Consider the following 26,016-nt stretch of genomic DNA (forward strand, 5'->3'; position numbering starts at 1 on the left):
GCAGAATCAAAGCCTTGCACACATGAACCGCTGCATTGTCTTGAACAAAAAAAGTATTGCCTGTGTACGAGCTGTGTGAACATCACACGAAAACAGCTAAAAGGATCATTGTACTGTGTTGTACTGAACAGTGACAAGCAATACTGACTGTGTCAACTACAAAGAACAAATCCGTCATTAGTCCTTTCATTGAACACAAGAGCATATTAAATTAAAAGGAACAGTGTGCGAATCCAAAGGGTCCAGAAATCTCAGAGGACAATTACCAGATTTCTCTTTTTTTTAATACAGACAGTTTCTGCAATCTCTGATGGTAATCAATTCACTCTGCCCAAATAATATGGAGGATCATAGAAAGATTACCCGTAATTGTAGTGTTATTATGGCAAACATCCTGTAATTGCAGGGTTTTATTGCAATTTTATATCCCACAGCATCTTTGCTATATATTCAACATGTTAGACCTCACTGGTGCGTTTTAAGTAATTCAATATTTTCTAAACTTCCAAATGCCACATTAAAAGGCAATTGCCTTCCTCGTGGAAATTTTGGTGGTCAGAGTCCCATCCTTAACTAAACCTTCCACTTTACAGTTTTCAGTTATGTGTTCCCTCTCATAAATGGGTTCTTTCTGCAATTTCACATATGAAAATACTTTTCAAAATGGGTGGGTTACAGGGACATTATGGACCTTGTGAAGAATCCAAGAATAGGATGAAATTACTACATGCTTGCCGAAAGAAATTCATACTCTTTGGTTTCCATTTCATATACCTAGTAGTACACTATGCGTGTTTGGCTGTGACATATGCAATAGCGGATATGCAAGTGCAATATAATGTGTAAACCAGGCACCCTGAGCAGAACTGTGGAAAATGATTGACTTCCTACAGCACACACATCATAACATATGACATCTTTTGTAATCTGAATGGATTAAGGATGACGTGTGCTTCGACAATCTGTTTTGGCAAGTACTGTCCTTCAGGGGACACTGCAGTATAACAATTGTTTATACATTTTCCAAAAGAACATGTGTTTTTCCCCCCAATACACCACAGCAAGTTAAAAGAAAGCATGTTATTCACATTATTCAGCCAGGGGCAGTAATAACATTCCTTCTAGTACCCAATGCACAGTCTAAATCTTACCGCTTACCATTGCAACACAGCTTCTCCGGAAAAGAAGTTGCAATGATGAGTATGCAATGGTATGACAACAAAGTGGTTTAGCACGTTTGGAAAACCCACTTGACAAAAAATATTGACATAACATAACATAACAAAACATCACATAAGAGTGAGTTTTTTACCTACATGCTTTTTCTCTCAGAGTTTGTAATTAATGTGTTAGCATGTTGGAAATCAATGGAAAGCAGAGAATCTTTTTAAAATTATTATTATTGACTACTTTCTTTTACTATTGGTGACAAATGAGGCATCCATTACCTCAATTAACATTTTATTTACATGTTACAGTTAATATTTGTACTAACAATTGTGGTTGCACATATGTTTCAAAGCATATTGCCATTATGTAAAAATTCTGATGAAAAAAAAAAAATCCTACACCTTTACTGATGATTCTCAAAGTATTATCCAGATGTTGCTGTATATATATTTGTTACAGAATTTTCTTGTCCCCCATTTATATTTGTATCTAACTGTAAACTAAAATGCATTTTCAAATCATAAAAATAATGTATAATTTAAGAGTTTTAAAGATAAAATGCAGAAGAAATAAATGTTTTGTTGCATTATATGAAAAAGAGGATTGCTGTAAATTACTGAACCTACTGACACTGAGTCCACACCTCGATTCCCTGTCTGTTAAAGAGGGGTTTCTGCAAACAAGGGACCTGACGAAAAGGTCTCATGTTACTCTGTCAGATGAGGTAATGAGCCAAATGAAAATAAATGTGACGAAACCACAGTGGAATACTGATTGTATCACAACTGCTTCTTCCGCCACTTATGGACGTTAACTGTTTTATTTTTTATTTTCTTATACCCCTATGAAGTCATGTTTAAGTGTTTATGAGATGAGAGGATGAGCTCAGGCTTTGAAATAAGTTACTGAAATCTCTCAAATTATTACAATAGAAATGTGCGTACCCTCTCCGTATATAAATAATTACTTACATTAAATTGAATAGTTTTATTGTATAATGGCATCTAAATAAGGCTATCACGTGATATACACATTTAATGATTTACGCGTAGCTTTCTTTAATACTGAAAATAATATCTTACTTCAGTCAATCATTACTTTTAACCCAATAGTGAAGCCCGGCTCCTGTAATGGCGGCGTCTCCACTATGACGTCAACGCCACAGTCATACTGTATTCATTTTCAGATGAGCTTGTTTCCACGTAGACATTTAATGATAGATGTAACAAATGGTTTATGGCTCTGTTACTACTCTGAAAGAAAAGTAATGGCAAACCTTTGGTGATATCTTGTGGATTAGACAAATAATGTCTGGGTTACACCTGGTACTGTGCGTTAAAACTTTTTTTCCCCCCCCGGAGTCACTGAAAATTCAGATGTTTCATGCTTCTGGACGAAAATAAAATTGCGTAACTAAAAAGTTTAATAACATCATCATCATAATCATCATCATCAACAACAACAACAACAACAATAATAATAATACTAATAATAATACTAGTTAACCCCAGTAATGCAGACGTACAGTAATGTTTCTTTAAATTAGGCTTATATTTGGTATGGTAATAATGTGAGCTTTCTTAACACTTGTGCAATTTCAATTCAGATTATTATTTAATTTTATTTTATTTTAATGTATTATATATCAGATGGTAAAATAATTGTATTGTACATTTTTCAAATATATATATTGTAACATCGAAGCTAACATGATGGATCAGTTTAAAATACCTATTTTATATGAACTAATTCTGTTACTTGGTGTGGAATACTTCAACTTTGAGTAACTTTGAATTACTTAAACGAACCCCTCCTCTGTCATTATTCCGACTGGTTTGGCTTCAGCATCAGGCTATCACAGTTCCCTCTTTCTTGTTGTTAAACTGTATTTCCTTGGTTGTCAGTAGACCCTGCCCTCTATATTTATCACTCTATTGACGTGTTGTTAGCAAATGGGAGCAGAAGGGCTGATCTCGCGCCTGAAGAGGTCATTCTGGCTTCGTTTGCCACTTGTTGCCAAAACCTCCGGGCTTCAAGACTCATCTTGTACTCATTTTTAAAACGAATTATATCCTCGTAATTGCGAGGCAGATCTCGATGTTGAAACAGGAATACACCCACATCTAACATTTGAATAATCTTGAACAATTTGGTATTTTATTACGTCTGACTGGACAAGCATGGTTGATAACACCAGTATAGCAACGAAATCTGCCCTGGTAAGTTTCCAGATCGTTTACTCTTACTAAACAAAAACTGATTTCCATTACATTAAAGTTACTAGTTGCGTGGCACTTTTTTTGTGGATGCAATAGTCTGTCTAAACAATATAGTGTTATTTATTTGTTGTGTATACACTCACAGTAATGACGTGTTATATTGTTTATGGATTATAGCATATGATGGTTTAAATAAAGTAATTAAATTTCTGCTTCTTTTGTACTAATAGTGGAACGTTGAGTGTATTTACGCTGGTTTCGAATTTATTTTACGGTGTAATGCATTAAAGCCTTGCATGCTTAGACATATCTTGTTAATAACAAATAATGTTGTCGGTGTTGTCCTGATGGAACGTTGCATGCTGGTATAAAGTTGTTTTAAAACATAGCAAACAATGTAATACAATCAATACATATGCGACCTCAATTGCTTTGTTAGTTACTTAATAGCCTACATTTAATCTCACTGATTTGCGAAAGACGACAGACGATGCCCATAGCAACATGTTGCATGAGTTGAGAAACTACCACATGTTATTTAAGGTATTAACCTACTTGTCAATTCGTTTCTTTCCGCCGTTGGGGCTAAAAAGCACATTTCCCTTCTCTTAGTATACCGGTAGAGCTTTGCCAAGCGCATTTGTTCGATTTCATTCACAGTAGCTAGGTTTAATATGACTTGTGTGGCACCAGCTGCTTAGAATCGTTCCGTTGTTTTGATCTGACCCTGGTCTCTTCGTCCCGCACAGCAAGCCGCTTTCTGTTCGGCGAGCACCCTTCCGCAGTTAGTATCCACTGCGTCCTCCCATAGCCACTACTCCGGCTCCCATTCCCATCAGTCCGGCAGCGGAGGCATGAAGTTGGAGGCGGTCATGGAAAACCTGCAGCGACAGCAGGCTGCGCGCCTGGCTCTGGAGGAGAAGCTCCGGCAAGCAGAGAAAGAAAAGGACCTCAGGTCCATGGTGGAGTCCCAGATTCAGCAGCAGGCTATCGCTTTCCGTCACTACCAGGCAGCGGTTAGGGGCGCTTTCGCTGCAGGAGTACCGGATTCGTCCTCGGGGGGAAGCTCAGTGGATCGCCAACTTGCCCATCGCGATGTACCAAGACATGAAGTGGACGACTCCGATATGGACGATGAAGTAGAGGGTGATCGCGGCATGGGCGATGAAGAGCGGGACCCTGAGGAAGATGAAATGGAAAATGAGGGAGACGTAGACGAAGACATGAAGGGAGACTTGACTCACTATCAGTCCCGCCACACACTGCATAGTGAAGCGGGGCAATCCCCAAAAAGCAATGCCGTACATGTGCTCTCCAGGGTCGGACAGCCGTCGTATCTGGCGCCGAGGCATTCCGAATCCCCGAATGAAGTGGCACCGCACGGACAATCACAGCACCACGACTGGACTTACGAGGAACAGTTCAAACAAGTAAGGCTAACCTTTTGCAACTTTCCATGCACCGTAGGCTATGCTGTCAAACTCTAGAACAAGTGAACATAGTTAGTTGCAGCACAATTATTGTAATTGTATTTACGTCCGAAGTACACATACAGGTGAAACCCACAGATAGAAGTTTATCATACCAATTCATGTGCGCATTTATGTATTTTGCAAAACGAATGAAATCCGCCTATTTCAGTCAGTGTTGAATGTAGCTATACATGATGCTTCATATAGGCTTCAGTTTATAAGCAAGATCAAGTACAGTGTGTTCATTAGGACCTGGCTTATTTGTGCAAATGTATCACAGATAGCCTATTCCATTTAAATGCAGCCAGGGATCAGATGCACATTGAGTACATTATAGGCTACTACACACGAAGCCATCCATTATCTATTCTCCCTGAACCACTTGTTTACTTTACTGCTAACTGACGCCTGTTAATAGTAATAAGCTTTTACACAGCAGAAGACTTTGTGTGGCCGCTGCATCGTATGACATAGGGCAATTGCAAATAATTTAATTCACACACCTCCGCCCCCCTTCCCCCTTTGCTGGCACATTTTTTAAAAAGGTATCCATGGATAGGCTGTACGTACAACGGTTTCCCTCCAGGATGGCCTCATGAAATATGTTGGCAACCAGTTGGCTTCGGTTAGCTTGCCATTTGTTTCCCATATGAGCTATCGCGGTATTCAACCCGTTTTTTTCTTCTTTATACCCTTCTGGTAGCGGTGCATAGATACATATGTGCTATTAAAAGACCTCATAACTTTTGACACTTGATCCCTAAGGTATGGTTTTGTCATAGGACACCCCGGATTTATATTTATTAATAGGGGTGTATGCGCAGGGGTATCCCTTTCACCTGTTTCTCATTTTGTTTAGTGTTGCTTAAATTAAGACATTTAATATGTGGAATGTCAATTGAGAATCAAAACTGAACCTGACTTAAATTAGTATGTAGCTAAATTAGTATATACCGTTATTCATTTTGGTATACATGTTTTTCCCCTCATGCTGTTGTGTAGAAGCATAATATTTAGTGTTTACAGATGTTTGGCTATATGACTGAAGGACTAGTAGTTTCCCCTCTGTTGCAAATAACTTAGCCAGGAACACCTGTCAGCGGTGTTCTCTACTGTAAATACTGTGCCAAGAACAGGGGAAGAAGCAGAGGAATTATGTAATGTAATATATTAGGCCAGCACCAATACATATAAAGGGGTTTTTTTCATTTTAGATCATTGGCCTGTATGTTTTTCAGGTTGATTTAGATGTCGAGTGCTCAGATTTTTTCGATCGCTTTATTTTGTTTAGCGGGTTTCCTGATCGTCTGCCCTGTCCATCTCCGATAGTGATCTAAACCGTTCCATTACAGAGTGATGCATGTTTCCAAGCAAACGCAGATCTATATTTCTGAGTGAGTGTGGATGCACTTGTCATCCTTTATTTATGATATAGTATTCAGGAGCATCCCTAAATGTTATATGTACATTAGGGGCTGCATTAGTGCATGCATTAATGCAACTTAAAGCATGGAAATGCAATTCAAATCAGGGTAAAAGATCTTGATAGGGACCATAAAACAGATGATTAACCCCTGTGACATCAGAAACCTGATGGTTCTCACTGGGGCTACTCTCCGGGCTTATTGTTTGAGCCTTTGAGCGAAAGAATACTACTATTGTTTACTGGCATGGGCTGCTTTGTGATGATTGGCTTTTTATTGGTTTTCCTATTGGTGAGTGATGTATTTTCATTCTGAAATTGCTGTTACATTATTTTAAATATCGTTTTATTATTAAAGGTACCTTACTCGATTCACATTTTGATATAATTTACAACTGTGATGTAATAACTTGTTGAAGTTTTATTCTGTAGACAGGAAAATTGTGTAATTCGTTTTTTTAAATAATAATAATAATAATAATAATAATTAAAAAATAAAATAAAATAAAGTATCGTTCTTAAAACCAAATTGACTTACAGGTCATCACATTTTTACTTCATGTTAAATTAATTTTTGAGAGCTGAAAAAAATGTTTGTATTTCTGAATTAAACTGTGATTATAATAATTTAAGTCTATTAAAATATGTGACTCACTGTAAAGGCAAAATAGAGAGATGTGAATATGTGGTAGGCAGGCAGTATGTCAAGTATGTTCAAAGCTGCAAAATAAAAATAAAAAATTCAGAGGTAATGAACACTAATCTAGAAATAAGAATGATCTGTGGCTTTTTAAGAAGATCGTAAATTTAGCATACAAATGTCAGTAAGCCTTGAATTGATATCATTGTGATTTTGGGAAGCTTTCCATAAATATTCTCCTAAATTAATTAGCAATCTTTTTGTGAATCAACCTGAAATCCACCTATCATCCTTATTGTTTGTTTTGCAAGGTTTAACAAGGAAAACAATCACCAAACACTGCATATAATGCACATGAATGATCATGATTCATTGTTGATGTATTCAATTTTTTATCCAAAAATCTATTAACCTCCATTTAAAAAAAGTATATACAATATGAAAAAACGAGAGTCTATTTTAAACATCCAACTTTTGTGACCAGTGACTGATTTCCTTTTAACTAAAGAGTCATATTATTTTTATAAATACATTTTTGCTTGTAAGTATAACATATTGAAATATGTCTGTGAAATGCAGTTGATATACCCTGGAGAAAATAATCAGAAGAGAACATTTATACTCAAGCGTCAGGCTAACCTAAATATTGAGCACAAAATCCACTGATAAAATATTTCTTTGGCCAACTGTACAGCCTTTTTAACACTTAAAAGAACATTATAAATCATTAGAAATGAATGTGAAACTAAAAGTATTTTTACAATATCAAATATCTTGGAACAAGTTTTTTTGTTTACTATATGCACTTAAATTTTTTTTTTTTTAACTTTATGTCATTTAATAATAGCAGCATGTGATCCAACACGTGTTTATATATGTAGACAACATCATGCTGTCTTCCTATCCCACTGCGTGTAAAAAAAAAAAAAAAAGCAGAAGATGTGTGCGGTTGTTGGCAAGCGTGCAGGAAACACAGGAAGCCGGGGCCTGGTGGCATTCCAGCCTGGCTCACGCCCAAACTCTGGGATCTCCCTTTTTGGCAGACTGCATGTCGGCAGCCAGCCAAACTGTTACGAAGCAGAAACAAATCACACACTCTCTCCACACACACAGACAAAGACTAGGAAATATACACGTGCACGTGCCGACAAATACACCTATGTATGTACACACACACGCGCACACACTCACACAGACGAACACACACGCTCACAACCACATACAAACACACGCACCAAATAAATTCACATGCATACACGTGTAGACAAATACGTACAGTATACAGTTCTGGTATCCACCCCAAACTCACACATACTGTAGATAAAAGCACACAAACATGCACATGTAGACAAATGCACACATGCATTACTTGCACACACAGATGCAGGTACAGATACAGTACACACATTCTAAACGCACACACACACACACACACAAAGTGCACAGACACAGCAGCAGAAACACAAACATGCCCGAGCACATTTACACATTTTGGCTAATGCCATTGCGCTAATGTCGTAGCCTGAGCTTTCCACACCACGCGACGTTTCGCAGCGAGAGATGATGGTAAAAGTGGACCGCCATCGTCCGTTCGCTCTCCGAAACGCGTTGCCGGATGTGGGCAGTGTGAAAAATGGCGGTAACGGAAAGAATACGGAGGAGCGGGGCCCGACCTGGCATTGTTTTAACAAGACGACGGTTCGTTAAAAAGCAGGCTTTATTTGAAGCATTGATCACGGCGAGCGGCGTGAAGCGGGGCAGTTCATTTGTACCTCCGGAGCGCCTGTCTTTATGATCAATGCCGAACCACGGTGACAGCCCCTGATGTGGCCTGAGGTAAATCCCATTTTAATCACTTTGTTGGATAGCATATCAACCCTGCCAATGAAGCCACGTCCGCGTAGCCCCGCCCCCACCGTCTGTTGCCGCTGGTCCTTCCCGCATCTTTGTTTTGGGGGCTGCGCCTGATCCCCCTCTCGCTCCCAGGCCTCCCGCATTGGTGTTTAGCAAACAACGAAAATGCGCCAAATGACTTTTTCCCATAAACAAGCCCTTTAGTGGAAGACAGGGGAGGGGGTGTGGGTGGGGTGGAAGGGGTGGGGGTGGGGTGGGGTGGGGGCTACGGTTACGACGGTGTAAGGTTTCACTCCAGAAGCCTCAATAATTCAATTCCCCCTTTTTTTGCGCTGATTATTAGCTCCCTTCCCAGGTAAAATAATCCATGTTTGTCGACGGTTCGCCGTAAATTACGAGATGAGAAGTCGTCTCTGATAAAAGGCCGCGCCTGCGCTACAGAGATCGGCGAATCGGCAAATAAAGGTAATCTTGGCCTCTTGCCAGCATGCGAGGGCTTGTTTGATCATGAGCTTTAAGCAAATGTCTCCTGGAGGGAAATTAATCGACTACGAAAAAGCAAGACAGAGAAACAGGTAGGAAGAGAGGGTTTGCCCTCAGAGCGGAAAAACATGATTGTGGTCAAAGAAATATTTGTCAGGTAGCTTACTTCACCGCTCTTCGGAGGGAGTGTGTGGTTGGCTAATGTAGGTAACCCTTTTTTGAGCGTGTCGGCAAGGCCCCCACGCTGACACACAGGCAGGGGTCTGAAGCGCGGAGCCCGAAGCTGTATTTTTAAATGACCTATCCGCACGGGGCTCAAATACCTCCCGCCCTCTCGATTCATAGCTCGGACACGCCTGCGCGCTCCAGCCCTCGTGCGAGCTTCCAGGGGCCCGCTCGCACGAAAAAACGGACGTGGCACTCACACCAAGAATTCATTTGCTTTACTACTGTGCCCCCCCCTCCCTTCCCCTCCCCCCTCCACTGTCGCCCACCCCCACCCCCCCCCTCTCGGAGTACGCAGTTTCGGGTATACGTTTCGCTGGAGATCCATTAAGCCACTCAGCATGCAGTCCTGCGAAGCTAAAACATATGCATGAAGCAGATTCCCCATATGGCCAAGAGCTTGTTTTCTGTCAGCAACAGGGGCCCGCAGCATTAGCCAGCATAGGCGACCCGACAGCTGCAGTTGAGCTTTAAAACCCGCTCTGTCATTAGAAATGTTTAATAGCGCATTGCTTTTATGCTAGCGGACAGCTAGCGGAGATGGCTGAGAAGGTCTGGCTGTATGAGACAGAGGCGAATGAGGCCTAGGGTGGGTCTGACAAGGTATTGCATTTTAATGCTATGTTTGCCAAATGCATTCTTCACCGCGGCGGCGTCGGGGGGGGAAAGTATGCAAAGAACTTTTCTCCAGAACTCGAGCGAAAGGGCGCTAGTAAGCTGGCTGCGTGGAACACAATGCGCCATTCAAGCGTGAATGTTTTCTCAGCAAATGGCTTCCTTTTTTTTTTTTTATTAAAGCGGAGGCAGGCCGATGTGTTTAAATGCCATCCCCCGGATCGCGGGCGCTGCGCTTTAATTACACGGACCCCAGAACGTCCCTCGGTCGCTCGCGCGCCAAGGAGTCTGCTGGCCTGGGAGCTTTCGCGAAAATCTGGCGAGGTTTGGAAGCGAGTCCGCGCGCACCGTTTTTTTTCCGAGGAGGCCAATCGCTGTTTGCGGTGTCGTCATTACTATTGAACAATCGGCGGCGGAGCCTCCGTGGCACTGAAGCTTAGCGTGCTATTGCAGCAGTCTGTTTTCAAGGGCGGGTTTTTTTTTTTTTTTTTTTTTTTGGAGACGAGTCTATGCTTACTGTAACGATGCATCTGTTAGTACTCACATGGCTTTTCTGAGAGGCCCCACATAAGGGGCATCTTCCCTGGCCCTTCATTCTCTTAGGCAGAGGGAGGAGGAGGAGGAGGAGGAGGCACGGCTCACAGAGTACATGATGGGATTAACCTGATTTAACAGCTGCTAATTGGAGTTCCCTCCTCATCACATTCACCTGTGCAGATTATAGGACATGGCAGGCCCTTCCCAGCTCTGCCCCGTGTTCCAGAGGGGCGGGGCTGCAGGGGTTGTGGGGCGGGGTCACGGATAAAGGGCTGGCGTGAGCTCTCTCCAGACAGGGCACTGGGCCCGGTGCTGCGCGAGCGCATCGCACAGTCCGTTGGTTTAGAAACGAGCTGAAAAGGCCAAGTGCGGTGGGCCCCTGGCAGCATTCATTGGCCGTCACCCCCCATTCACTGTCCTGCTGCACGCTCACGATTGGGCGGAAATTAAGCCTGGGGTGGGGCTTGGTGTCACCTTTGGGGAGGGGGGCCAAAGCCAGAGATCATATGAACTCATGATCCACAGGTCAGAGGTCAGATGTCTTCTTACCATCGCTGTATAGCATCACTTTAGCCCTATTCCATGGCCTTATGCTTAGCTACATTGGGTGGGAGTTCATGTCTAATACAATAATCTCATTTATAATGTGGCTTCAGTGCTGCACTGTCTGAGTTCAGAACACGTCTAAAGATGGAAGCTTGTTTCAGGTTAAATAATGCAGTGTGAAAATGCACAGATAAAATTTCACGTTTGATTCTTCAGGTTGTTAGGGTGGTTGCAGTCCCTAGAATATTCGGTGTTCGGGTTGTGGAGCGGGAGTCACATGTCACAGGACCTATTTCATATGACCCTGCATGTCAGCGTTCATTAAAGTCAGGAGCGGTGAAGTAACATGCACTGGTATCAAGCAGCAAGTGTCTTAGACCTCTGGTCAGCATTAGATATTCTTTCTGCCAGGAATAGCCCGCCCTCCTCCCCCGATTCGTATGGTCTTTAGCCCATCTGCGATCTTCCTAAGGGATATGTATCAGTTATCAGCTGTTTGCTTGAAACACATCCACGAAAAATATTCTACAGTAGGTTCTTTAAGTATTTCTCCGCAACACCAACAAAGAAATGAAGTATTTTTTTTAATGTATGAAAGATTCTTATTTATAATAGTGAGTGTGGATGTATATTTGAAAAAGCTTCTGGAACCGGTCACAGTTCCACCCACAAAAGGTTCAAAGTAAACATTATTATGTGTTCTGGAGTCAAATGTCTGAAAATCGGTCCAGTGCCCACTTCCTCACCGTGGTGTCACGTGTCAGGGGTTTGTGTGCGACTGTGTTTGTATTTTATTCTATTTTTTTTTCAGGTCACCCTAGCTATTTTCCTATGTACGAATGCCTACGTGTTAGACTCAGGGTAATCTCGCTCTGTCGGGCTCCATCTAATTCCGCGACGGATCCAAAGTGCGCCTCAATGTAAAGATCAGAAGTAACTTAAGTAAATTAAGTCGGGCTAATCCGGGAGACTGAGGTGTTTATTTTAATGACGGTTCAGCCTGCTGTTCCAGTTTAGTGTCTAGAAGGAGCTGTTGGGTAGCAGCAGGGATGGGGGGTGGGGGAGGGGGGCAGAGGGGGTGCATTTTGATGCAAATGAAAGGCTATTAATGGGAGATGGAGTGACTCATGTGAATGTTTAAGAGTCTGTTTTGAAAGTATTTAACAACTGAGTCACTTTGCAATATATTTGCGCGGATTACTGAAATCGTCTCTTTGCATTCATTTTGCATCAAGACTCTAACTTGGGAAAGAAATTAATTTCGCATTTGGTGTTGTGGTATTTGAGTGACAAAGAGCATATATTAGCCATTAGCTTGTTGTTTCAGCATTTGCACCAACATGGAAGGAATTAATTAAATACATAACCATGTTCCAATGTCAGGCTATAGTGAATGACAATTAAAAATAATGATAATATAGAAAGGCAGCTATTGCTTTTTAGTGTGTTGACAATGTTTTGCCAAATTGTAAATGTATAAATGGAAAACAAATTTTGCATCAAGATGTGGGATATAAGATTTTTTCAGGATTAAAAAAAAATTTCATTAACTTTTTGAAGAATGTCTTTTACTTGTTTTTAGTGAGTATAATGGATAAATTGCCTAATAACTGTTTAATATGAATGAATCTGAGGATATTCGTAAATAATGGATTAAATGTGACAGTTTGTTTTACCTGAATGACATCACCGCTAAAGACCCTGGCATTGCTGCAGGTGATTGGGAAATGTAGTCACGTTCTCCACCTACTGTATTGTGCCTCATTCTAAGAAGCCAGCAGCTGCCAATGCCTCCAGATCACTGTCATTGAAGAGTTTGTCACCTGTGCCCTTTAAAATGTGTTCAGTCAGGCAAAGCCACCAGGCCAGAGAGGAAGCTGGAAAATTCAAGTTTGGGTATCGGTGGTGGCTCCTCGTCTCTGATTCAGGAGGTCAGTAAACCCGCTCTCCCCCTCTCTGAGCCTCCGTGAGCTCACACAGCCCCCCCCCCCCCTTTTCAACCCCCCCGCGGAAGCGGCAAGGGGAACACCACTAACTGTTACCTGGCCGCCTGTCCGCTCTGAACACACAGATCAGGAAGGCCAGTGGAACACAATGACATTTCGATGGATAAAATTATCATTGTGTAACGGACAGATCTGAAACAGCATCACAGGCCTCCTTCCTGTCTTTCCTTTTTGTGGTCAGTCCCTAACTTTGACTTCAACGTATTTCAGTGAAAACATGTTTTTTTTTTTTTACATTTATCACTGCTACCACTCAACTCATAATGTTGTTTAAGTAATTGAACAACACAAGCAACACTTAAATTTCTTCATCAAAGCTGAGAGCAAATTGCAAAGCAGGATTTCATGTGATTGAATAAAGTCTGGTCTAAAGATTCCACTTTTATCACAATGGTAAAACCTTTTTTGTTTTCCTGAAAGGATTGTGGGGTTTCTTTGTGGCAACTGTGCAAGGTTAAAATAACTGTTTACAGTACTATTTTCAGCTTGTCTCATTAATGGAACCTTTTTTTTCCCCGTAATGTGTGTTTAAGGTATTCTTTGTATGTTGTACCAGAAGATCTGAACAGTCATGTGAAATCATAGAGATGAGCAAATTTATTAGAAATATTTAACATGTAGTGTTAGTTCCTCATGTATTATTGAGACACTTGATTTTGTTTTCCTTTTTTATGTGAAGCAAACCCTCTAAATAGAGATTGCAGCTGGAAAAGGCCGGAGATTGTTCCTTTAGCTGTGCGTTTCTCCTCTGAAGCGGAGTTAAAATGAACAGCTGTGGCTTTTAATAGGCGGCAATGAATCCCAGGGCTAATCAGACCCAGAATTCCTGGGCCACGTGAAAGAGAATTTGCCACCTCCACAACAGAAACCACACCAGGCGGGAAGACACCCCTCTGATTGTGACCAATGGCCAGCGACTCAGCCTCGCATGTTTGCCGGGGAATGGGGAAATACTCATTTTCGTACCGTAGACTTAATTGGCTGCGGTTGAGGTTGGGGCAGGAATAAATCAACACCCCTGTGCTAAAAAATTTGGTAGCCGGCAACTGCAGTTAAAAAAAAAAAAAAAAAAGCTCACTGTTAGCTGTTATTGCAACACCATGGAAACCATAAGCAATTAATAGGGAAAACAGTGCAATGGGCTCTCTGAGCAGATCCTGGAAATGTTTGCTTTGCGGCCTGCCCCTGGACCCATTGCTATGCCTACAGCAGTTAGGATGATTTATCACGTCTGATGGGAAATATGAACTATTTGAAATGAAAACACGTAACGTGAGTCATGTTTGCTTTGGGGTTCCTTACTTTTTGATGCCTGCACGTGATCTGCGATCGGTAATGTACCGGGTGTGCATTTTCAAAAGGAAAAGATGGCGCTGAGAAGAGCGAGATGTATAAAAGTAAGCATCGCTATTGATTTTTTTTTGTTATCAGTTTTAACTTGTCCTGTTTCCTTTCCTCTGTTGCACTCAGCTGAGGTATGTAATAGGATAGATGGAGAGATAGAGCGAGAGAAAGAGAAGGGAAGAGGGAGAGCGCTTTATAAAACGGCGGCCACTAATACCGCAGGATTGTTTTCTCTGTCAAATGTTTGATTTATTTCAAAGAATATTTCAAAACAGTTCCTGTGTAACAGGAAGGTTTGATTTCCCTTGGGCAAGAAAGGCCGCCGCCGTAGCTGCATTGTAAACATTGTTGCCCGAGTTGTCAACAAAAGGAATCGGGATTGTGCAAAGTTATACAACCCTGGTGTTTTTGCGGCGAGGAAAAACAAAGGGTTCCTCTGACTTTGTGTGTCTGTCACTTCAGAGTCCTTATCGCCACACTTTGAAAACACAAACAAAGCAATCAAGAAATGGCCGAAATAGTACGTGGAGACACGCAGGACGGTGATTTTTTTCCGAATCAGTTCATTGATCGATTCAGTCGTCTTTAACTCTGTTTATATCATTGATTGTCATTTTCCATCGACGGAACGTCAGTCAAATGAATCCGCATTTGTCCGTTTGTTCGTAATGATCCCGCTGCCCTTTCCCGCGTTTCAATTAGCTGAATCTCAGATACGAACGGCACACGTAACTGTGCTGACTGACAGAAATCGGCCAGTGTTAGTGAGACAACATGAATATTATTTGCAAAATTAGAGTCCTACTAATGTATAAAGGGGGGTGGTGTTCCACAAAATGAAGTCAAGAAGAACACAAAGAGCATCAAACATATATACTTTAAGGATGGTTTGCAATAGTCTTTGTCTATGAGGCCCAGAGTTTACTGTGTTAATTTTATGCTCATACTTTTATGCCCCAGGTATGTGTTATTCAATTTGCTTTCACTATTTCTATTAATTTTTCAAAATTTCCTGTATATTTATCATAAAATATTTACAAAATAGAAAACCCAGGAAGTTAACTACTTGGCTGTAAACGTTTCCAGTCTATGAGACCTAATGGTGTTTATAGAAAATGGCATAATTGGAACGCAGATTGAACTGCATGTACGTTTTGTAGTGGGTTGGGTGAAATATGAATCAAACTAATTCTCTCTGTTTTTGCCTCTGCTTTACATACTGTAAGAGGTAATTATTTGGTATGGAGTTTATTGTAGTTTATTGGGTATGGAGTATGGCATATGGAAGTGTGATTTTAAAGGAAAGATAATATTAATAGAACAATAGTGTGTAGTTTGTAGATCCAGATACACATACCTTAGTGTCAGAACAATCACGCAGTGTGGAACTCTCATGAGCACGGTTCCTTACACTAACAGATTCACTCTCGTACACAAACACACTGTCACATGGGGACTCACAGGCAAACGCACAAACATGCACACACTCATATATCTAGTCACACGTGCGTTCATATATAAACGCGCAAGCACATAACATAGCTGTCACAGAAGCGCGCTCACGTTTTCATACGCCATGCTGACTCGCAGATATATCCTGCTGCACGTTCTCTGTTGCGTGTAACGTGGGGGTGTAGGTGAAGGGCGTAAGGTATTGTCATTTCAGGGCTCCAGGGAGCCGTTTGACATCTGGTGAAGGAAGTGGCCGTTTACTGTAGGTCCTGTTGTTGACAGGAACTTGAAGATGGATAGCAGGACCTCCTCTGTCTCTCTCTCATCTCTTGTATGGCAGTTGCTAATTTCGTATGCGTACATTTTCCGATTTAAATCGATTCTTGCTCGTAAATCCTGGTATGTCCTTCCCTGATGTTCTCGTCAGTGAACACGTTGATGTTGACATCTGAGGGTATCAAATCAAGCCGCAGTTGTTCTGCTTCTTTTTCACGAAGCAAAGCGAACTGAAATACTTTTCTTACGTTGCGGCTTTCGAAAGATATGCCATGGCATGATGAACATGGGGCTCTTGGGCCCTCTTTGCTACATTTTCCAGCTCCACTATTTGAACTCTGACTCTCCGCAAACAAGCAGTTGAACAGATAATATGTTCCGGCTTGCAACGGCAGCTAAAAGCTCTTCGATATACAGTGGTCTGAAAAGGAGATACAGTTCATCTGGATTTTTTTTATTACGATACTATTTATCAAATAAGTGCATCAGTCTAATTAATGAATGCGTCAAACCATTACTGCTCATGTACCATGGTTTTTTTTTTTCAACAAAATATAATTAATACCTTGCAACTAATGTATTTTCCCGAATATTGCCTTATTGTTTGGTTGTGAAAGGGCTGTACCTATATATATATATTTACCCACAAGTAGACGGTGAAAGATTCAGGGTCTTCTTCATCGAGGATTTTCGGAATACAGATTGTGCTATAATGCTGCAGATCCAGTTATCCACTGGAAAACACATTTAACTTTGTTGCCATTTCCTTTATTCTTTATTCATTGCATTCGGACAGAGACATCCTGGTGTCGGCAATGAAATGCATTATTGTTGCGAGGACTGAACTTTACTGATGTTTTCTTTTTTTGTTTGTGTGAAAGTCGCCTCTGGACTCCCGGCCGATTATCGAGAAACGGAAATTGCTTGTCTTCGACAGCGGGGTTCACTGACCGCGCTTGGAGTCCTTCCTCAGTTTCGCGAGGTTATAGGAAGTGTAAAGTTAAAAAAAAAAAACGACAGAAGAGAGACAATTGGATTAATACCATTAACCCAAATCCTCGCTCGTGTTAACCGTAATAAACAGGACTTCTGCTTCTGCCTCAACCAGGGTCAGAGAAGCAATCAGTAAATTTAGACTGAGGTCCGGCTGAAATCAATACAAACAAGATAAATTTCCTAATGTGTTCTATAGATCCCTGGGTGGTCAAGAAAGGCAGTTACACATCTCCTCCGTGTTTTTCTTTGTGAGAGGGGAAGGAAAAATAAATTGCAGAAATAATGGGAATGTTATTTTTATTTGTTTTATGGGCGGCTTAAATCACATTCCGAAGGGCCGTTAATAAGACGTTTTGTTCCCCCCAGATTTGAAAAAGGATAAAACTCTAGAAAAAATAAGCTCCACACTTTCACAGCGAGAAAGTGAGCTGTATTTAACGGCCATGCAACAGAAGGTCTATGTGTACTGCAGAGTAGTGTTGCCGTGTGATTTATTTAAAAAAAAAAAATTCTTCGTCTTCGTAGACTAAGACAAAGATGACAGGAGCCAGAATTAAATGTGCACAAGCTTGATTGAATGCACCTCTACAAAGGAGACAATCCTACCAGCAGAATGCATTATCCCATTTTCCTCAGATCTGGGCCTAATGGCGTTAAATAGAATTTTGACAAAGTAATGGATTTGTTTTTCCTAGCGATTTCATTCCTTGGCCATCGGTGTTCTTGACGAATGTCTCGGCGTACAAGCAACTTGCTGGGAAGGGGTTATTCAGGCAGGGGGATGAAAAATCTATATTGACCCCTTTGGAAAATGCCAATGGAGGCCCATATAATTCGGTACCACGTCAGCACAAAAAAAAAAAAAAAAAAAAAACAGTCTTGTTTTTGGTGTCAGGGAGACTGTGTGCCCCAGGAGGGGACGGTGTATGTGCTTCAGCCGGTCCTCTTCTGGGACTGATCTTTGACCAATAAAAATTTAGAACAGATAACAGAGTAAATGACCAAGCTGCATGAGCCTGGTTGCTGTGCTCAGTGGTCGAAACTGAACGCTTTACAACTGCCACACTATACACTACAGTACAAATCAGACGCGCTATTTTGCATGTTTTACAGAAGAGCAGTCCTCATTCATTTTATATCACGCACGACACGCAGCGTTAAATTTCAGCTGAACCTCAAGTCTCAACAAATGGTGAGGAAAGTCAACGTTCTGTTCCACTGAAAGTCACTTATTAGCCTTTTATCGTATTACTCTTATGAAGATTTCTTTTTGATCACTTACTTACATGTTTATGTGTTAATAAATGCAGTGAGCTTTGCAACTACATCTGGCACGTAAGAATAGATGGTAAAGATCTGACCCGATCAAAATATTTTTCGCAACGCCATGTATGGATGGGCCTGCACTGTATCGACCTGGAATGATGATACTGTCACTTTAAGAATGCGGGGCCATGTAACATGATCTTCTTCAATCAGTATTCGCTGCTGTGAAATCTAGCATGAGCCTGCTGACGCTTTGTTTCTGTTTAGCATGAGCTGACTCTGGTGGCCTTTAACCTACCTATAGCCCGGCCATAAAATACCGCCTGTGACTCATGAATTCTTTTCTTGGTCAGAGATCACCAGAGAGATCCGCAAATGTAAAAAAAAAAAAGAGAAAGGTAGATTCATGATTCCGTGGCTCGGCAGAGGCCTCGAAAGTTGAGGGAATAACTCAACTGCAAAGAAAATAAGATGAGGGTTGTGAATCAGCGATGAAGAGCGCTCGGTTTACTCTAGCCAGCAAAAAAAAAAAAAAAAAACTATCTAACTAAAACAAGAGGCAGGCCCTGATTTTGAGAAGTAAAAGCAGTGCTCTGGAGGGGATTGTGGAGCTGAGAGGCCGTTTGCTCTCTTATAGTGTGTTTGTCACGTGTGTTTGTGCTGGTCACGCTCAGCTGTAGACACTGTGGCTCTGTGTGGTTCAAAATGGCAGATTGCAGAAGACTGACCAGTAAAAAAATGAGTCAAATTTAGTGTACAGTAGGCAACACTGTATGACATATTTAAGTGAAGTGACAGAAGCTACTGAATGAAGTGGAAATGTAGAACATTTAAGGCTACAGCATAATCTAATAATTTAGACTGCCTGGTCATTTTAAGAAAGTGATCAGGTTGATCTCAAAATATGGAAATATTTACCTCAATTGTAAACACACTGCTACAGTGGTTGCTGCATCCATATGGTTATAGTTCTAAAAAAATACATTTCAGTGAAGCGTGCACATGAAGGGGTGCAGATTTTCATGGTCCAGCCATGTCATACGTTCTAACACTTGCGACTCACTCTGTCCACCATTGACCTGCCATTTTTTCCATGTACAATTAGACGATTATTCACTGGATTCAGATAAATCGAGCCTCTTTAAGGCTCTGAAGCATTTGTTTAGTGTTGTCACAAAATGTGCCTGTTTTAGTGCCTGTCTAGTGAGACTTTGGCAAACTCTTTGGGACTTCAGTGGGATCAGCTCTACAAAAGTTAAGTCAGTCCGAGCCTTTTCCGACCCTGCTATCTGTCATAGCGACATCGTTCTCTCAGCTTTCTGTGCAGTTGCTGCTGCATGTCTGTGATGATATCATTAATGTATGTGCAGACATTACCCTGCGCGATGTGTCTGTGATGCTAAACGAACAGATCAGTACACGTGTTGAATAGCTTTATGAGAAATGATGGCTTGAAGCTGATAAAGAATTGCTATCTTGTGACAGATACAGTGTCTAATGCACAGCCATGTGAGCTGAAATCTGTAATATCCTGTGGCTTGGTCATTGCCTGTTTTTAATGATGCGTACCGTACATCATGGGTGTACTATGAACAGTTTATAAATGTTTATGATTTAATGACGTTATTGAGGGGTGAAAGTGCAATACGTTATGCTATGTATTCATTCTGAATGATTACATACATGCATAGACTGCATGGATTTATCATGAGCATGGTGAAACTGTGGCATATGTGGACACTGTGATACTCTTTGTCCCACAGTCTGAAGGGTGGCTTAGCTAACAGTATGCAAGTGTGTATCTATGATGTGTTTTATCACGGTGTTTCAGAGCTATAGTCTTATAGTTTATCATTTGGGCTGATTGGTGAAGTGGGGAAGAAGATTCCTAATAGAGTCTTATCAGCTGCCTACCACCCTGCTACCCCCCTACCCCCCAATCCCCATGCCCCAGCTGTTTTAACGTCATCCTGTTAAGGTACTGAACATTTTTTTGCCGGAAAAAAAACACATTAAACCAGCTAATACTCAATATAGAATATTGAATAAGGTTTTAAAATGCATCTTGCAGGGGTGCTTTAAAAAATCTGCTATATTGAATTATTTGTTATATACCTTTACCCTCATTGAGAATTAATATGTAAATTGGCAACGCTTGCTGCTGTATATATATAGTAAGCACAGGATTCGGATTCAAAGTCAGTTTCTTCGCAAATTCCATCGACTTATACATGAGGTTCTGAAAGCATTAAAACGTCTGCAAAATGCATGCTACAAACATGGATTCCCTCTCTGTGGTCAGGTGTATACATGTTCCACGCTAATTTTATAAACAAATTCCATGTTTCCGACTAGGATTTCAGGGAAGTACACAGAAGTTCTGCATCTACAGTGGAAGAATGGGAAAAAGGTGCTCGGGTGACCAGTTCTGTACCAAAAATCAACATGTATAGAGAAAGTCATGCCTCCAAGAGGAGTTAATCATTAAAATCATCTTTAACATCTGTGTGTATTCGGTAGATATACGGGACAGATTAGATTTTTTGTAAACTGCCCAGGCCTAAATGACAAAGAAATATGCCTTACATTTCAAAAGCTGTACTTCAATGTGATAGCTGAGGTCTATCTCTTTTGTGTTAGCATAGGTCGTTTTGTAACATGTAATCAAACTGTCTGCTATAGATCAGCAAGTTAAAACAAACTGAATAAAGAACACTGTGCAAATACAGAACATTACATAAATTTGGCATTTGTTATGAAACTGAAAAAATGAAGCAAGCAAAAGATGTATTGTGCTGATGGGACCTGATGATTTATTTATGTGTTCTTCCATTGCTTTACAGTGGATGGTGTTTTTATACTGGGTGAGGCCACTGTTTAACAACATGTGGTCATATGTGACTTGTGATATTCAATTTTAACACTTGTTTGGACAAATTCTGCTAGATGTTAGATGTGTGCAATCCTGTTGTACATTCTTTGTAAAATAAGATCATCATTGGCTTGATGCAAGGTCAGTTAAGTGGTATTTCTTCTGGTACATGTTTATAAGAAATCTCATTAAATTAGCATAAATTGTTGCTATGATGTAGGATTAGAGAAATATTTTTGTGCATCAATATAGCTTTTCCTGTTCTGAATCCACTATGTTAAAATGGATTTTCTGCCTTATGAAATTGACATTTTTGAATTGAAAACACACCTTGCATTTATAACACATCCCTATAACCTTTGTGATACACAGATTAAAAAATCAAAGAGAAAAATCGAGACAGTCCAAGCCTTTTAGTAGCTGAAATAATGCTCAGTATTACAATGAGGGAAACCCTAAAGCCATTCCCTAGTGTTTGTTTTTAAACCCTGCAATGGAAGGTATTCAGTGTCATTGTGTGGATGTGGACACTGAAGCACATAGTTTAACAAATGACAATCGTAAGCTTTAGAGTTCCAGCGGCTAGTTTCAGTGGCAAATGCTGCGTGGAGAAATTATTTGCAATGATATCTTTTCCATCTGCTTGCACAATGGTGGTTTGACCTGTCTGGCTGTGTTCAGGCAGGAAATGCCATTGCTCGCTGATGATGTGGCAGTTTTGGTCATAAATTTAACAGCCCATCCCCTTCCTCCCCTCTCTCCATTCTTTCCACCCCTTCATCCCCCCACCAACCCAACTGAGCCCCCCCCCCCCTTTAGCTGGCTGACCTTCTTCCTCCAATTATTTGGCCACATCTCTGTGCCTGTCCTTGGAATTTGTTTAGAATGTATGAAGAGTGCTGTAGAGTCAGATATGTGTGGTCATAAGACGTTATGCTGCATTAACCCTAATCTTCCTGTATGTCCCTACCAGCATTCATCAGCTCATCTCCTGCATCTTGGCAATTGAAAAGAGTAGGAGACGGAACAGCAGGGAATTAACTAGTGCAAATTTCCTGTCATTTAGCTCCGTTGCCACATGTCACCTGATTTATTACTTGATTTTCATCTATCCAGTGAAAAAAAGAAAAAAAGAAATTTGATTATGGTAATAAAATTAAAATCTGCTCATGCCTGGTAACCTTGTTAAGAAGTGGTAGTATTTGCTAATTGGTGAGCTTGAATGAAATACTGCTGGCTTACTGGGGCCTAATCTATCTATCCATCTATCTATATTTGCGGGGGTTTCACCAAATGAGGTTTATCAAATGAAGTTAGAACCATTGTTTTTGGAATTTTCTGTGTATTCAATTTACTTATTTTTCGTGGCGTTCTTAGAGAAGTCACAGCTGCATTATTATTAGCATACTGATGACTGGTGAATGTGCTTCAAATCCACAGAATTAATTTTAATATCCTTAAAAGTTTTAGCTCATCAGTAAAATGGATAAAATCAGTATAAATAGGGAGAACAAACAGCCAGACGGCATTCATCCAGTTAGACTCAGAATTTCCGGAGTATTGAATTGCCCGATTGACTCATTCTAACTGATCTGTAGTTACAGACAAGATCTAAAAATCCCCCCTGAGCTGTTGTTCAGGTGGGCATTAAAAATGCAAAACAGTAACTGATACACACAAACACGCCCGTCCACCAAAAGGCAAACAATAGAGAAGCTATCCTGTATACTCTAAAAGGAGCCAACATAGCACGCTAAGTCAAACATTTTTTTCTTCAAAAAATACCAACGGTTGAACAATCTCAAACATCCGACCCTAACGTTCAGCGCAAGATTACTCTGGGACATGTCGGTCGTCTCCGTCTCCGTCTCCTTGCATATCCAATAAAGGGAGATTTATATTGTCTTGGCTCGGTACTGTTAATTTCCTGTTGAGCTAGCATGCTGGCCTGGCGACAATGGTCTTTGTTCAGCGCCTTATAAAAATAAAGGTATCAGGGGAATGGTAGCCATTTAGAGCCTGGCTGTCAGGCTCCATAAAAGGCGTGCTCGCTGAGGGCTGGGTTGTTGATACGGCAAAGCCCAGCTCAGCTGGGGAAGGTAATGAGGCCCCTCACATGTCTTGAGCTGCCTTTGCTCTGGCCTACCTCCGGGAGAGCGGCAGGCCTGCGAGCACAAAGCGACTCCATTTTCTCTGCCGCGGCCCCCACGTCGACAAGCCTTTGGCCCTTAGCTTATTCCTCACCAATCACAAATGTACACAAGTACTGTGCCTTGGAGCCAGGGAGAAGAGATCTGACAATTGCGCTTGTGTTTGAGCTGGGATATTCAACTCAGGGATAAACTGTTGACCAGCGAATGTTTAATGCTACTCCAATTAGATGTTGGTGGTACCGCGCAGTCATTACGTGATCGTGGACGGGTCCAGTATGCTGGAACCCCATATGAGCAGAACCCCCACCCTAGCAGCTTCTCACATTTTATTCTCAGAGCCATTTGCACCCTAGCAACGATGACACGTTAATGCTGTATCAGCTCGTCGCTCCTGCTGCTGGCTAATCTTCAGTAATGCCTGCCAAGCAGCTGTTCTCCCTCCTTACAGATGGCAAACCGGGAAGCCAAGATGCACGGGTCATACGTCCGACATTAACAGCTCTTAATGCCGTGCTTCCGCTCGCACCACGTGCTGAGATCTCGCACATGCCGGGAGCAGCGCCTGGCTGGTTTTTAACTATTCAAGATGGCGGCTTGGATTTATATTAACTTGTTCAACCTTGAAGCCCTGGCACATGTATACCGTGTCATCAATTGCTTTTTTTCCAGTCAAGTTGCAATGACAAAATACTGCTCAGGAATCCATAATGTGGAGAGTCACAGTATTGTGAAACATTCATGTGTGAGTAGCATTTTCAGGTTGGTTTCTTGATTCTGACATACAAAAATAATTTATGTATGTCATTGTAGAATACCGCATAAAAATACCATTGCCATTTCTTCAATTGGTGTTGCTGATGTAACTCTGTATACAACTCTGTAAGTTGTATACATAGTTATTGCAATCAACCTGTAAAACACGTTGAACAAACTGGTAGAAATATTATGGTCTCTATTGTGTGTTCTACTGGGAGTCCTTAAACATAGTTCATGGTGGCCAAGAATGAGCACAGATTCTCCTCTGAAGCTTTTATGGTGCCAGCTGCTGCATTTAAAACTGCAGCCCATAAGCCAAGCTCACACAGACACGAGTCAGAGGAAGACATTTTATATGCAGCTTTGGCAAGCAGACTATATCCACGCCAGTTGACCTGCGGCGTTCACTAGAGAGCAATGAGACACAGTTCCTGGCCGACTGCAACCACCTCTCGAACATCGATGCATCTACCAATCACGGTTCATTCTGCTCGGCTACCAGCCACAGTCAGCACTGGCGTGATTGGGATTCGATCTCGGACCATGGGAGGAGCATTTCCAAGAGCAGTGTTTACACTGGCAAATTGTTCCGCGGAGTTAACTCGACAAGCGCTTGCTAGTGAAAGTTAATCTTTTTTTATTTCCCCTGCTTGTCTTCAGAACCTCTCTTCTTCTTCGAGCCTGCGTCGGCCAGGCGCGGAAATATCTCAGTAATCGTGTAGAGATCCGGAGATCACGGGTCACAGGGACGGTGGCTATAACTCAACCTGGATGGTTGTGTGTTATTTAGGCCCAGGCACAGGCCCAGGCGCTTTTAGCCTGCGTCCGACGTGCTCTGCGCTCGCGGCACCACAGCTGCATTTTCCCTGCGCAAAGAAACAAAAAAGACCACAGCCCGGGAAGCCGCCAAACCCGCCTCTCCATCACAAAGCCAGCAGCTGCGTCACATAACACTGCATTTGACCCTTCAACCAAGAATTCTCTCTCTCTCTTACTCTCCCTCTCTCTCACTCTCCCTCACTTGCGGCCCGCTTACTTATCTGGCAGCGCTTAGTTGGCCTGGGTCCAGCTGGCTCGCGCTCGGTGGATCCGCTGCTGATGTCTGAGTGCGGAGGGAGATTTACACCAGTGACTCACAGCAAGGTGTAGGAGCGGCTTTGTGCCTGTGCCAAGCGCACAGCTGATAATGCGCAGACCTGGCAGCGTGCCTTGTTTTCGTCCCCCCCCCCCTCTCGCCGCGGCGCGCGTGACGCGGAGGTGGTTCCCCGGAGCGTCGGGTTTCGGATGCCGCCGCCGCCGCTCCGCGTGGGGCCCGAGGCCTGAGGAAGCGGCTCTGTCGTGTGCGGGGCTGCGCCGTCTGGGCTGAGGGCGAGCCGTGTACGGAGCGTGGCGCTGGCGGCGGTGACGGCACTGAAGAAAATACTGCCTTCCTCTCTCCCTCGTTCTTTCCCTCATTCTCTCCCTCTCCCCCCCCTCACCCTCATTCTATCTCTTGCTCCCTTCCTCTCTCCCTCATTCTCTCTCTTCCTCCCTCCCTCTCGACCTCTCTCTCTCCCTCCATTTCTTCCTAATATCTCCCCTCTCTCCCCCCTCATTCTCCCTTCCTCACTCATTCACTCCCTCTCTCCCTCATTCTCTTTCTCTCATCACTCTCCCTCACTCCCTCTTTCTTTTCATTCTCTCCTCTCATTCTCTCCCTCCCTCCCTCTCT

At 42.0% G+C, this 26,016-nt stretch overlaps 1 protein-coding gene and 1 long non-coding RNA gene across 3 annotated transcripts in view; one reads left to right on the top strand and one right to left on the bottom strand.

Annotated features, from left to right (window-relative positions):
• The first annotated feature begins 3,092 nt into the window (after nt 1-3,092).
• Nucleotides 3,093-26,016, top strand: part of arid3c (AT rich interactive domain 3C (BRIGHT-like)) — an 84,221-nt gene continuing 61,297 nt past the window's right edge. The window contains exons 1-3 of one of the 2 annotated variants that reach the window (XM_064296713.1): nt 3,093-3,389; nt 4,139-4,819; nt 13,032-13,115. In XM_064296713.1, the coding sequence (XP_064152783.1) occupies nt 3,351-3,389; nt 4,139-4,819; nt 13,032-13,115 (804 nt within the window). In that variant the 5' untranslated portion in view covers nt 3,093-3,350. The remainder of the gene's footprint in view (nt 3,390-4,138; nt 4,820-13,031; nt 13,116-26,016) is intronic. The other variant, XM_064296714.1, reaches the window with a different exon arrangement.
• Nucleotides 3,821-4,824, bottom strand: LOC135233311 (uncharacterized). The gene is made up of 2 exons (XR_010323807.1): nt 4,695-4,824; nt 3,821-4,568 (listed from the first exon to the last, which is right to left on the bottom strand). It is a non-coding gene; the product is annotated as an uncharacterized LOC135233311 (long non-coding RNA).

Source organism: Anguilla rostrata, chromosome 10, assembly GCF_018555375.3.
Source record: "Anguilla rostrata isolate EN2019 chromosome 10, ASM1855537v3, whole genome shotgun sequence".
NCBI lineage: Eukaryota > Metazoa > Chordata > Actinopteri > Anguilliformes > Anguillidae > Anguilla > Anguilla rostrata.